The 14,982-nt window shown below is 34.0% G+C and overlaps 1 protein-coding gene across 1 annotated transcript; it reads left to right on the top strand.

The window, feature by feature from the left end:
* Window positions 1-6,628: 6,628 nt before the first annotated feature.
* On the top strand, window positions 6,629-13,550 carry LOC102801139 (uncharacterized). Its single transcript, XM_006822839.3, has 10 exons — window positions 6,629-6,699; window positions 6,993-7,068; window positions 7,418-7,493; window positions 7,670-7,788; window positions 8,807-8,910; window positions 11,370-11,516; window positions 11,636-11,765; window positions 11,940-12,085; window positions 12,330-12,432; window positions 12,746-13,550. Exons 1-10 carry the CDS (start codon window positions 6,629-6,631, stop codon window positions 13,019-13,021), a joined length of 1,248 nt encoding a protein of 415 aa, XP_006822902.2. The 3' UTR covers window positions 13,022-13,550.
* The last annotated feature ends 1,432 nt before the right edge of the window (window positions 13,551-14,982 follow it).

The following is a 14,982-nucleotide window of genomic DNA, read 5'->3' as shown; positions in this document are numbered from 1 at the left end:
CTTCTCGACATCTAGAAAATGGCTGCCACTATCGTTACGTAGGTTTAGAGACCTAAATACCGGAAAAACAACAGATAATTTTTGTCGCGGTTTTTGCGCTGTTCAATGAAAAATACTACCAATTGATGGTAGTTTCGGTTGGGTGTTATGTGAAAATGTGCACTTTTGTCGACTTTTATTTCGATGCCATTTGGTGTCACACGTTTGTGTTTCGCAAGGTTATGGGAGAAATCATAAGTCTTCTATTTCGATAAAATTTCAATATTCAAAAACATCAACTTTAATGACATCAAAAAAGAAACGACTAAAATATCATTACAAAGACGAAAGATCGACACAAGGAGAGCTATGGACCACACAACGTGACTCCCACGATTTTTGTTACACCTACATTTGATTGTTCTCTCTTGGCTCTTTGGCCGACACCCGAATAAAGTTCTACAGTAACCAACTTTATTCCACGTTAGTTATAATTTCTATTCGGGGAGCAAAATAAATTATGAAACATGAGCCACTTGATTGTATACGTATATATATGTATATGTATACGTTGTAACTTAATTCACATCACATTTTATCATATATTCAACATTTACAGGAATGCGAGGCTGAAATGGATCAGTTTGTATGTGGATTTAGTTATATAACGTATGAAAATCTTGCTGAACCAGTGAAAATAGTCGGACGTGAAGGGCAGGAGTACACATGCGAGAAACGATTGGTGAATAGACAATTACAAGGTAACTACATTTGATTGTACTATCGTAGTTGCCAGAGTATAAACCGGTGCTCGAGTATAAGCTTCCGTGGACCCCTCCAAATTTACGGCATTTAAAACAAATCAATTATCCGATTATAACCCGTCCACCATGCACAATAGAACTGAATGACACAACATGCTTTCTCATTTCCTAGCTAAACGTGTTATCACACCGATCATTGCATTCTCCAGGGTGACAGGAATTGACAAGACGCGTCCTGTAGTACTGCTGTATTGCGTTCAATAATGATTTTTCAACAAACCAAACAAGGAGTCACTTACAGAAATTGCCGGCGTCATAATTGTTAATGAATTTCATCTATAATAAACCCTTCATATTTGGTTTGGCCGAGACCAACAAATCATACAGGATTTGATAGAGTGCCGCCTTTGTAAATGTCACCGGGTGCCAATCTTCACGAAAATGAGGCTTGGTCTTTCTGGGACCACAGTCACTCTCCTAATAGAGTGACTGTGCTGGGACAGTTGTCCCATCACATTACAACGAAACTTTGTACATATATGCTCTAGGTCAATGCACAGACCTGATAAATTTTGGTTTAATATCTGTGCATATTAATTTACATAATTACTAAATTTATTACTTTTCCGCTGATATTTCAAGTACTAATCATCATATGTCAATGAAACTTGGTATATAAATGCGCTAGAACAGTTCACAGACCTTTTTAGTTTTTGTTTGAATGTGTGCATATTAATTACCTAATCGCTGTCTCGAGCTCTAATCACATTTCAATGAAACTTGAAACATGATGGTCTGTGCAGACTTTATTAGTTTTGCATTAACATCTGTGCATATTAATTATTAATTGCATAATAATTAGTTAGTTCAGCTTTTTCATCAATATCCCAAGTACTTATTATTGTTTTAAAATGCTACTAATTCGTTTTGGGGTTATATACATCCATAATGATTACCTAATTCGATATATGCCCCGATAAGATCAAATCAACCTTAAGAAATAAAATTTGTATAGATAAACTGCAATCAAAGAAAGCTCAGATAAACTTCCGTGTGCTGAGAGTATTGAAGACATATTAACAATTAATAAGCCTTCCAAACAAGAAGCTGGGAAACTAAAATTTGCCTGCTATTTGAGATGTACAACGTGAAAACAATGTGATTCATATTATTGAAGTTTATAATACAGAAAATACATTTGGTTTTACATCTGTGGTTATCAGTCTAAATTAATCCAGAGCACCTCTATCACAAGTTCATTTTTTTGGCTAATAAGAATTAGATAATAAGTATGCATGTTTTTCATTATTAAACTAATCACGTCTGTGCATTATCCAAGAACATCTGTCAACCAAATTTCAATGCATTTTTCCCAGGCACTTGTATAGCAAGTCTTATTGAAATGCAATAATTGTTTTTATTTTTACACCAAACTAATAATAATAATAATAATAATAATAATAATAATAATAATAATAATAATAATAATAATACTTTATTCATCCTGAAGTAATAAGTAAGAAATACAATATTTGGTATGATACTATTCTATGTCACAGAAAATAGATGAAAGGGGCTTCAGAAAATAGCTATAGGTAGTCTAGTCTAGTCTGAGCTCAGCCTTTGTAAACAAAACTAAGTATGTGAGGGACTTGTATTATTTTAGGTAGTAAGTGAATAAATGAATGAAGGAATGAATGAAAAAAATAATTAATTAAATAAATAATGGATAAATAATTATTTTCATCCAATAAATGTAATTTTAAAAGTTTTCTAAATTTCGATACATTTGGTATTGATCATATGTGGAGGGGGATACTGTTCCAGATTTTTGCTCCAGTAAAATAAGTAGCAAACTGTTAAATTATTAAGTCTGCGTATTGCTCCAGGATACATATGTCTCCTTTGGAACATACAAATGCATGTAGTGGCGAGAATAACCATGGCAACGCCTTGCGTGATACTCAAACACGATATTCTTTAGCCCCAATACACTCCAAATTGTGTCAATCCGACCTATGCAATTCTTTTTATTGACTATCAGATATCCTATTAATCGTCCTTGACTGAAATCCTTATGAAAACACAATTATTTTGACACATTTGATTGCCACTTAGCCCTGTGTTTTTATGGGTGGTTTTCACATTGACGTCATCGAAACAAAACATCCCGAGCGGACGTGGCATGGCAGCTAATTTAAATTTTTAAAATCTCTACCTTCAAATACCAAATGATAAATTGCACAGTGAGTTTTTATTTCGATGTGAATTATTAGTATGCTAATAAAAAATATTTGGAAATCGATTGAATCTGGAGTAAATGTATGTCATTTATTTCCCGGGTGCAAACTATTATCGAACATGTGGTCTTCTAGCGACATATACCGCACACTTATGTAGAGTCAGTAATCCAATACGGGATCACTTAAACCAGTACTTAATTTTATTCTAAAACAAACCTTCATTGATTGTTATGATATACTTTAACAATAGTATTACGGTATAAAACAGATTTCCCTGCAATAAAATGTTATTCATTGTTTATCGTTATAAATATCTTCGCAGATTGTGATCAGATTGCAGGCATTATTTTAGACCCACAGACATGTGTTCTAACCTCTGATGCTAAAGTAGAACGACTTCTTCTGTGTTATCCATCTTCAAAAAGTTGTTACGTGTGGCAGATAGTCCGGAATTACAAACCAGTGTAAGTTTTTGCTGCCACTTTTTGAAATAACATAAAAATAAGACAATACACAGCAATACATTTGGTTTTATATTATTCAGCTAGAAATGACTATTGAATCATTCCACGAAACACATAAAAGTTCAAAGATACATGATCGGTCGCAATATTTGGCGTCATAGAATTTAACGTTGACTGCATCCCCATGTGCAATGTGTGTGGAAACGCGTCAAACACTTCTACTACTTTGGCCACCACATTATGAACCGAATATCACATCAAACTTTGATTGTCCAGCATTTGCTATACGTTATTTCTTTTGTGAAACAATATAACTATTATATGCACAGGTGTAATGAAATTACGGCCCAGTCGTTAGAGGACCCAGAAACAAGAATATCAGAATATGAGTTTTTGATGATATATCCACCATTACGACTGAAAGACACTGATGTATTGACTCCATGTCTAACACTGAATCAGGATGGTATGTTAGCAATCTATTTCTAGAACCTTTGTTACGTTTTTTTCTCTAATTAACTCGTCCAACACGAGATTTGAACCAATGACCATAGCCGTACACATTGTCACTGCAATCAGACACTGATCTCAGTATTCTACAGTCACCGACCCTCACAACTTACAGTGTTGAAATGAATATGTAACCCAAATTTATGTTACACACCAGGACATACATATAAAGACAGATATTCATGGTCAGTGTGACCTACTCAGTTTTCCCTCAGGAAAAAGTACATGTTCACCAGCAGAGATCCAAAGAAGTCGGCTCTAAACAATGTCTTAATGAATGTGTCCCCGGTGACCAGATGATCATGCTTATGCCGAATGTACAATGTCACCTACGACAATAACAATTATATCCATTGCATCTGACTCCTCATTTTCAGGTCTTTTAGTACCATATACCGCAACATGTAAAGCAGCTGGACCAACTCAAGTCATAATCTACAATCCAATAGAGAAGAAGGAAGAAAAGTGTTATCCCGATCATGTAACTCACATGTACGTGTCAAAGTGTTATTCTTCATTGCTGCATGAATGTAATGAGAATGAAATAGATACATTACAATGACAGGCTCAGCAAATTCCTAATGTACCGTGTCTCATAATATTATTCTCTATACAATAGGCTGAAGGACTACACTTTCACACAAACTAACTGTTCTTTGGTAAAATCCGATAGTTGATGTTTTAGCAGAGAGCCATCTGAAGCTATTGTCGTAAGTATTCTATGTAATTTGCTTTGAGTAATAAAGCATTGTCAAATTAGTGGACACGAATTCATTTTTTAGGTAACAATTCCGGGTTGGCTGAAACACAAATTAGGTTCATATTCCCAATATATTCATTCTAGGTACTGTTTGACATTAGCGGTTCCATGTCATCAACATGTTGGAAGTAAGTTATTATTATTATTATTCTTTACCTATAAAGTACCATTTTGAAGTTGTTAGGCATCTTCGCCAGCCAAAGTTTATTTATTCAGTTAATTTATCGCCCCACTGTTATACCTTGGCAGAATTCCAGCTGTTAACCTGTATTCACTGTCAAATCAAACACAACGAAGCATGCTCCATGTTAAATTGAACATGAAGGCAATCGTTGTGACGCGTTTGTATGGGAAATCGAATGCGACGTCGTGCGTTTTTGGTCATACATACATATATAGAACGCCTCCGTCTAGCGTCAACTAGGTGCAATAGGTTATCTAATAATTTCAAAATTATTTAATCTATGCAAAACTGATTTTCCAAAATTAAAATAATAGTCAGTACAGCTGTGTACGTGTCTTAGAAGTTGTAGATGCACCCACGGTAGAAGGTGGTGCAGGTCAATGCGTTCTCTTAACAAAACAATTACGTAAGTAAGTGACAAGTATATTAGTCACCATAATTGGTGAACAAAACTTGTTTCTCAAAAGATGTCTCAATCCTGGCTATGTTTACAGTAGTCAACATTTTATTTTACTTTTCTATTTATTATAGTCGTCAGATGTCGAAACTTGATGCGATCAAAAATTTATTTCATGCTTTTGCGGATAGAAGTATGGCATATAATTTCAGACATGTTATTGGTCTGACAACGTTTAACTGCACACCACATGTTGAAGATAAATGCACTGAAGCTTTCGAGAGTGTTAAGGTACGTGCCTGTTTAACTTATTGAACTTGTGGTGTTTCAATTATAATATGTTGGATATATGATGAAATAGTTTTTGCGTATTTGTTGACCGACTTATTTAGTTGATTACTAGCGAATTGCTGTGTTATGTCTGTCATCGTTTAGGCGAGGTCCTGGACGGAACTCGACTCAGTGATTTGGAACTAATTACGAAATAACCGTCGTTATTCGGACTACTATTTCTGACAGTTAGTTTTCGCAATTATTAATGTAGTGAACGATTAATCAAAAGATATGACGTATTCAGTACTTAGTTTGATTGGCTGTATGATTGAAGGTTACGCCCTAGAGTCTTTTTACTGCTTTGTAATTGGTTAGAGTTTTGAAAATGAATAAAGTTGTTTTTAGTTGGTCTTGGCGAGAACACCACGACAGACGCAGTCCAGTCCTGGAGAGTCTTGGGGGCGAGTCTTGACGCAACCTAGAGAGAGTCTTGGGTCAGCCTTGCGATAGTCTTGGGGACTTTTCCCCAGGGCGCTGTGTCTTATAGATCGATTAAGACGAAAGTTGAAACGTATTTTGTTGTGTGTGTCTTATTAGACTGAAGCTTAAAGTGACTTTCCCGATCCCGTACCTCAAGGGGACGCGATAGAGAGACGAGATTCCCCCCTGACACGTGTGGGGAACACAGAGAGAGGATTTCCCCCTGACAGATAAACAATATAAATACCGCCATCTAAATGCCTTACATCTTGCTATTATTGGGTAAAGAGCGACTATTCAATTTTGTGATCATTGTCGTAGTCAGACACAACCTTGCTTTATATAGTAAATAGTGGGGACACTGACTGTCATAAATAACAGACAATGTCTTCAGATAGAAAAAAAACAACAGTTTTTAGTTACTCAGTGAGATTTCAATGCGATAATATTTTCCATTATATTGCATGTACATTCCTCGGCACATAACATTACAAATTCAAAATTATACCATGTTATATTCAATTTATTTGCTTAGGCAAAAGTACAAAGGCTTTACAGTGACGGTGGGACAGCAATGTACGACGCTAAATTTAATGCGTTATCACAATTGAGAGAAATTGGTGTAAAGTATCTGGCATGCAAAAAGTGAGTATTTGTAAACTATTACATACCTAGCTTTCATTACTTTATTAATTTCATTAACACATATTGTTTTATTGTAGTTACAAATCAGTGAAATGTATCTTCTTGTGGACGTTTTATGCCGACCACCTCGAAGTTGATGCATCTACATTTAAATGTAACTAAAGTATAGAAATAACTAATTCATAGATTAAGTGTAAATAAATTGAATCTGTTGTTGGTTACGGTGTTCATCAAGTAATGATATGCTCACATTCAATGTATTACCTGTCAACTTAATTAATGTTATGTTAAAGGAGGATTCTGTGTTTAACTGATGGGGACGACGGATCGCGACATCACAATATCCTTGATACGACAATCGCATTACAGGTAAAAAACATTTTTTATGAAGCATGCACACATGCACGTGTACACTTAAATGCATGATCAATTAGCACTTTCTATCATTTTCACTCACGCCATATATAAACAAAAGACTGATATAACGGCTTTCCGCATTATGTAATTATAATAAAGAAGTTATTAATGACCGTTTAGACAACCTTCAATATATTCAAATTCTCGCTCTTCTCAAACAAGGGAGTATAAAATATAGAGTTTTTAAATTAAGCCAATTCAAAGTAATGTAGAAACATAATCTGCCTAATAATAAAATAAATCTTATATAATCTTATGCCATATTTGTGAATATTTGGCGATTCTTCTATCTTGTTGACAGGCATCAGATATATGTCTTGACTCAGTCTTGGTTGGCAGCAATAACAGAAGATTGCAGTGTCTATCTAGCATTACAGGTGAGCTTATATTTTGTATGTGTCAATTAGGAATAGTATTTATCGTGAATGGCATAAGTGTTAATTGCAGACAATTTCTTTCTATTCGAATTTTTTATGTAATTTTACAGTAAATATCAATCTTTCTGAGCTCTGACACAAACGTTACTAACATTTATTGGCTTATCAATTTCCAGGTGGATGTTGTTTTTTCCCCGAATCTGAAAAAGAAGGATTACAACTTTTTGAAATGGAAACTGTGTTGTCTCTTGGAGCTAGAAAAGATGTAAAGAAAACGTATAGCGTACGAACACAGGTATTGTATAATATTGTGACATGAAGTGTAATATTTGTTGTTAGAGGAACTCCATGTTTTGTGGTTTGTCTAACTTAACTACGACCATTACATAATAATTCCAACCACAGCCCATGTCATGTCGCACACGCTAGCATTCACATGTTTTACATTTACAATGACTAATTCTCGTTACCATGTCATACCAAAGCGCGACATATTATCGCATGTCATGTTTGAGCATTTAACAAATCTACAGCACTCTCTCAGGAAAAAACACACAACTCAAAATGTGTTTGACAAAATCAAAGATTTGTCAAATGACCTGAGCAAGCGGTGGCACCTTTCAATAAATTATTTTCGATATGCACATGCTCATTGTTATACACAATATGATGCAACTCGTTTGATTAGCTTTTATTAAAAAAACTAGATAAAGAAGAAGACAACCTGTGCGAGTATTCAATATTTATTTCCCCGAATGCTACAGTTTAGACTTTGTGGTTCTGTAGGTATGACGAAAACTTGTTGGTAACCATGTGACATTTTCTTTAAAATCCGACCAGGTCTTGCAAGTGTATGAATCGATGAATAAATCGTAAAGTTATATAAAAAAATCTTAAAAGTGTGCAGCTGCACGTCACATTGATTGGCAGCCGAATCACGTGACCAAAAACCCATTTTCTTGCTCCAGTACATGTTATCTGCCGCTGCCATAGAAATAGCAGCATTTCGTTCAACGGCTTTCTAAAACCAGCTCACGTGACACAAAAGGGCTCCATGACCATACAAATGTGTGTAAGGCTTGCAAACCTAGAAATCAGAAAGACAACAATAGTGTTTGGGGTTTCTAAATATAAGAATGATAATAAAAAGTCCGTTGAGCCTTCATATGCCTGATCGCCAATAAGAAGTACAATACCGATAGGATGCGTTTCACGCTGTACACATGAATAAATTTACATCACAATTCCATAAGCTCAACATAGTATAACTCCATTTCTATGCCGAATTAATTCAAGTTATTGATTTTTTCCAGTATGATATAGATAATTTTGTGAAATACGCACATCCTCCTTATGATAAACAACCAGCTTACTGTGTACCAGATGGTATTAGTAAACCGGTATCAACACCTCATATGTAAGTGAAAGTGTTTGTATTGTGTATACTAGTATGCATTATGTACTGCATTCAACCGTTGTTCTTGCATGATTTCAATATTTCCCTGCTGTAGTACATATACCTTCTTTTGTCCAAGGGTTTTGTAGAGAATAACCAGCCGTAAAGTTCAAAATATTTAAAGCAGATATGAGCTTGTGGTTAAATATGAATATACAGATTATCTAAAATGCATCACTGACACTTGTCTGTTGTAGACTTAATTTTTTTTTTACAGAAACAATTTGATTATAACATATTAGGATAATATGTAGCAGTAACATGTGCTCACTTTGAGGGGTCATACTTCATTACGAGCTGGTTAAACTCTCACACATACAATTAACTTGAAGCCATCAAATGAAATAAAAAATCATTATATTCAATTCAATTAATTAAACTTTATATATATTAAGTTTTATTATATTAAATAAAATAACAACATATACATATTGGGTTCATTGCCATGTTTATTTGGGGGTATCTCACACTAACCTTGTACGAACTCATGTATCCGTATTATGTGCACTTGTAATCCGTTGGGTATATTTCGTGCATGTTTAATTTTGATGGCTGGTATTTTTGACTCCCACGTGAGAAATACACAATGGGTGTTTTTGTATATGTGTGTGTATGCGTATGTATGACGTCTTTTCCACTTATATCCTAAGAACCACAGGTACGATTTCAATAAAACTTGGTACATAGATGCTATAGTTAATGCACAGACCAAATTAGTTTTAATTATCTAATTTGTATAATGCTTAGTTAATTTTTGGCTTTTCTACTGGTATCATTTCAATGAAACTTACTGCATATATGCTCTGGGACCATGCACAGACCTGATTAGTTTTACGTTGAAATATGCCTTTATTAATAACCTAATTTGCATATTTTTTTATAATATCTCGATAAGTATTAATCGTTTTGGTTTTGCTCCAAGACCATGGGACGACCTAATTAGTTTTGGGTTTAAATACATCCATAATAATTTTCTAGTTTGAATAATAATTTAAATTTAGGCCACCATTTTCTTTAAAAATTAATAATCACTTTGTGATGAAACTATGCGCAGACAAGGATAGGTTTTTGGTTGAATTTCTGATATCTCAATTTTTTTTATTTAAATTGAACTTGGGATAAGGCTATTCTAAACTATATCAGTCTGCGAACCACATATGTATAAATAAACTTTGTGAATATTGTATTTGTAAATATTGTGTGTCACCTTACTTTCATGTTGTGCATTTCGAATAGTAGACTAATATTAGTCGCCAAGCTTTTTTTGGAAAGGCTAATCTTAAATTTTGAATTAATTTTAAATGTGTCTCTCAGCACACGGGAGTTCTTTCTAAGCTTCAATTGATTAATTCTGCTGGAAGTAGAATATTTAATCCACAATACAAGTCACCGACTTGCTAAATATAGATGTAGTAGTGCATTGATATGGTTTATTCCACTGTTGAGGTCAGTTTTTGGAAGTTTAGTTAATATATATAATATCTTTTACCTTTTTTTTTGCTGAAGGTACTCCTATATATATGTCTGGCGCCTTCTGTATTGTAGGCAACGTTTTCGTTGATCATCTGTTTTCATTTCAATACTCTAACAATGACAGGGTGGACAGTGTGATGTCCTCAATAATTGCTGCTATATGTCCACGTTGATTTGTTTTTGGACCTATTACAGTTCTATAATTCTACGAAATTATGGCTCCGTTATCGCTCCGAAAATAGTTCCGTAATCAAATTTGAATTATTATTTTGATGGGTGACTGGTATTTTTTTACTTGATGTACTTATTATTAATCTTAGATATCTGCTTTCATTGACGATTGTGTGGTTTCACACCTGTAATTAAACTTGCACATGCTTTAAAAAGCACTGTGTGCCTTATTTTGTGACCAAATATATATAGAGAAGTTACCAAACCAAAGCATTTTACAAAGCAAGTGTTGTAACTGAAAGTAACATGTTTTTTTTTCGGCCAGTGATTTTACTGGGTTCACTCGTAGTATGGATATATTTTTTGAAATTCTCTCTCATATGGTAAAATTGACATCTTAAGCATCGTTCTAGTGAATCACCAGGAAAAAGTTTAGTAGTTTCAATTTTGGCATTAATTTCCTGAATTGTTGTTTATTCAGTTTGCTTATAGATTTTTGTCTGTACTGTACTGTACTTATCAAGCAAGTGGTAACAGTTTTGTTGCTGAGTTTCAAAAAAGTCACTGAATTTAACCTGGATTTCAGCTCGTACTGCATGACTGCCAAATATAACATGCTTGGTGTCAAAACATAGGACACAATATATACTATAAGTTTTGGAAATATTATCAAACCAATAATAAAATACGAGGTTACTTATTTAAAAATAAACACTAATGTACATTGTTGTGGTGACCCAGTTATTAAGGTCAGTTACTTTTCTTGATAATTCTAGGATTCTGAACAAAGTCGGGGGTGACTTGCAACAAGGTGGACTTTCTACTGATAAAACAGTACGCAGAAAAAAAAGTATACTCCGGGAAATATCTGCTTATCAAAAACAGCCACATCCACTTGTGTACATTTTTCCATGTGACAATAAGTAAGTTATATTATTACTAGTATATTATATAATACTTTGATTATTATGATATTGTACATTGGAACACATACACATGTTGATACGATTATTTATAACAGTCAATAATTCCTTTTCTCCAGCATCGCTCTTTGGCGTATACTACTTGTTGGACCATTGGATACTCCATATGAAGGCGGTGTATTCTCACTATATGCTGAATTCCCAGAAAACTATCCATTGGCTGCTCCAAAAGTGCGATTTGTTACTCCAGTATCCTTTTATCATATATTCGAAACTTTGTTTTTTTATTTGAAAAAAATAAATAGTTTACAAAAACATCTGTATTGACTATTGCATTGTCAAATAATTATTCACTACACTATGTTCACCATTGAAATATCTCAATAATAATAAACGCAATACGTTAGTTCCTCAATATCCAAGATATACCATTGTAACATTAATGCTGCTGGTCGTATATGCCATAGTATATTTGATAGAGACTATACATCTCGCACACCATTCAGTAAAATTATGTTATGCGTCTTTGGATTGCTGATCACCCCGGAACCTGATGATCCCTTGGATAGGTAATTAACAATACATATATAGCATATAATTATAGTATACTATCTTTAAAATATATTTAATTTGAAATTTGCTATTATGTAGATATTACAATTTTTTTTGGCTTTTGTTAAATAAAATAGATTATGTTCAGTCCCACTTATAGTAAATTATTACAAATATTATCAATAGTATAGCGACTTGAAATATTACAAATATTCAATAAAAGCTATGTGACATATTTGAATAACTATTTCACATTTTCAGTATCATGGCTGAAGAGTATATCACGAATCATGACGTATATAAACGCAAGGCAAGGGATCATACGCACAGACATGCAAGTAAATCGTTACAGGAACACAAACAGGTAATGACGAAATATTTCTGACCAGACAAAATTGTTTTCACAAGTATCCTCATTTATTAGGCAAAAAATGATATACTTACTGTTTACCACACCTGCACGATAAGGTAGATATGCTTAGTTATGTTACGGCTACAAATATATATTGCAGTTCGAGGAATTAGTTGTAGTGTATCTTATAAATGATATATTTGAATACAAGTACAGTCATTTACAATTACACCAAGAGTTGTAGTTTATGATATTATGTTATTTACAGATTAGATTTATTTACGTTGTATTACAAAACTTATATACTAATGATTCATTTACACAGGAATTGCTCGGCAATGCCCCTGCTGACTCCGAACCTCCACCACCAGAACTAATCTGTCCACTTACTGGGGAGCTGTTTGTCGACCCCGTGGGAACACCTAGTGGCAAAGTTTATGAGCGTCATGCACTGGAATCACGCCTTTCAAGAAAAAAGGAAGACCCATTGACTGGTGAACATCTGCAAAGAGGCCAACTAAAAGAAAAGAATGACATAAAGAAACTTGTCACCGAGTTTCGTAACAGTCGAATTACGGCTGCTGCTTGGTGGCAACCATAAATAAAGCTTAGTTTATCAGTGCTTGTATTGATTGTAATAACTCATTAGATAATTGATATGGTGGGTGATTTTTCATTCTGGAACTCATCATATTTTGCAAAACATTATATTTGGAACTTTTAAATGAATAATGTCTACACACACTTCTATTTGGTGGTTGGTGTTGTGTTACAACCATTAATGTTATTTAAACGTATACCATAGGATATATGATCTATTGCAAACAAAGTAATATAGTAAGATCTGGCAATATATTTTATTTACTTGTATTTGTAGTTGATGCTATATTGTAATTTATATTTTATTTTTGCTTAGTTCATTTATCAATGTCAACATATATGCATTATTAGACAACTTCGTCCCAAAAAACTATTTATTCATGATACATACTCTATCATACATTTTGCCCATTCAGATAATGTCTTCTGTATTACATTTTTTCCATAAAATAATGTGTGATTTGTATTTATTGTTGATAGTTTTTACTGTAGACAATAGTTTATGCCATCAAAGAATATTATTCAAAATACTTGGATGATCTATTCCCTTCCATTTCCCTTCTAATGCCTTGTTTTTGTAGTATATAAGTATACCAGGTCCGTCCTCAGTTTGATAAAATATAGGCAGGGGTGTTCACATTTGTGTTTCATATTCTAAAAGTTTAATTTCTGACGATGCTTATCTGACCAAATTTCTCGTAATGTAAAACCCTTATGTCCTTTTTTCAGCAATGGACAGGCCAATTTTCCAATTACATCACACAAGGCTCCCGCCTTGTTGCGACACGTTGTTTTGAATGGCGCTTATATTCAAGTTTCTATTATCTATGATTTAAAAAATACTCAATATACAGAGTTAGATGTGTTCAATATTTTGATCATGTTTTTATAAAATGTAAGTCACATCTGGTACAACTATCAATCATACGTTGTAAGTTACTGTTAAACAGCTTCCTTTCACAATTTGACTTAGTTTCCAAATTGTTAAGAATTGTTTGTGATTTTACAATGCATTATGGAAAGGAGAGCCCGATGATGCAGCATGTTGAATAGACAGAAGAGTGATAGAGTGTGGTGTCATGTGACCTCGTAATATGCATACATGTATTGTTTGCAAGATATTATATACTACTATATCGTATACTACCAAGTGTACAATGGTAATGATGGGTGTTAAGTGGGCATGTCTCTAACAAACATAACTACACCGATAATACAATTTTATGGTTGTTCCTACACCTTTTAGCTATCTGAAATTTGATCAGATTAACCAAGGCGAAAACCCAACTGTAATGATTTAGTTGACCTAATTTTATTTATCCACGTATGAACAACAAAGCTGTCACACGCAACAGTACAGGTGTGATGGTTCAAATACCAAAATGGCAACAGTAACAGGAAGACTTCCCTGGCGGCGATGATAAAATACGAACACGGAGCCAACAGATGAGGTTTCAACTGGTACTGGTATTATTATACTCCGCAAACATCAAGTACAATAACGCGGTAAAACTCCACTACTCCAATAACTAGATACTTAAACTCCAATACAATTCAACGAGATCTCCGATCTGATCTCAGTGCTGAACAACTCCCCTATATATACCAACACTGTCTATAAATAGACCATTATATCAGCATACATAATGAGTCTGGAACTTACTACCAATTTCTAGAATGTTCCATTACCTTCTATTGCCTCCTACAGTGTTCTATTACCTATTCAACCAGTTTCTAAACAAAATCTAGAATATTCTACCCAGACACAGTACGGTTCTAGAACATTCTCAATGACACGGTGGTACATAAGTCGTGTGCGACAAAAGCGTTATCTCTGAAGGGGAGGTCCAGTCTTGCACAACGTTGCATGGCAAAATCGAGATGGAAATACACCTTGCGAAATTGAGGATTGGATAATTGACATTTATTTTTTCAAACCACAAAGCATCGTGGCAATGGCCT

This window comes from Saccoglossus kowalevskii, chromosome 2 (genome assembly GCF_978046115.1).
Source record: "Saccoglossus kowalevskii chromosome 2, keSacKowa6.1, whole genome shotgun sequence".
Classification (NCBI taxonomy): domain Eukaryota; kingdom Metazoa; phylum Hemichordata; class Enteropneusta; family Harrimaniidae; genus Saccoglossus; species Saccoglossus kowalevskii.
The sequence above is the reverse complement of the archived record's forward strand: the minus strand, read 5'-3'. Positions and strand labels throughout refer to the sequence as shown.

Excerpts from the sequence above, each read along its gene's own strand:
- LOC102801139 (XM_006822839.3), top strand. The coding sequence starts at position 6,629 with ATGTACGACGCTAAATTTAATGCGTTATCACAATTGAGAGAAATTGGT. Across the intron at positions 7,494-7,669 it reads GTGTCTATCTAGCATTACAG|GTGGATGTTGTTTTTTCCCC; the intron begins GTGAGCTTATAT and ends ATCAATTTCCAG. Across the intron at positions 12,433-12,745 it reads CGTTACAGGAACACAAACAG|GAATTGCTCGGCAATGCCCC; the intron begins GTAATGACGAAA and ends TCATTTACACAG.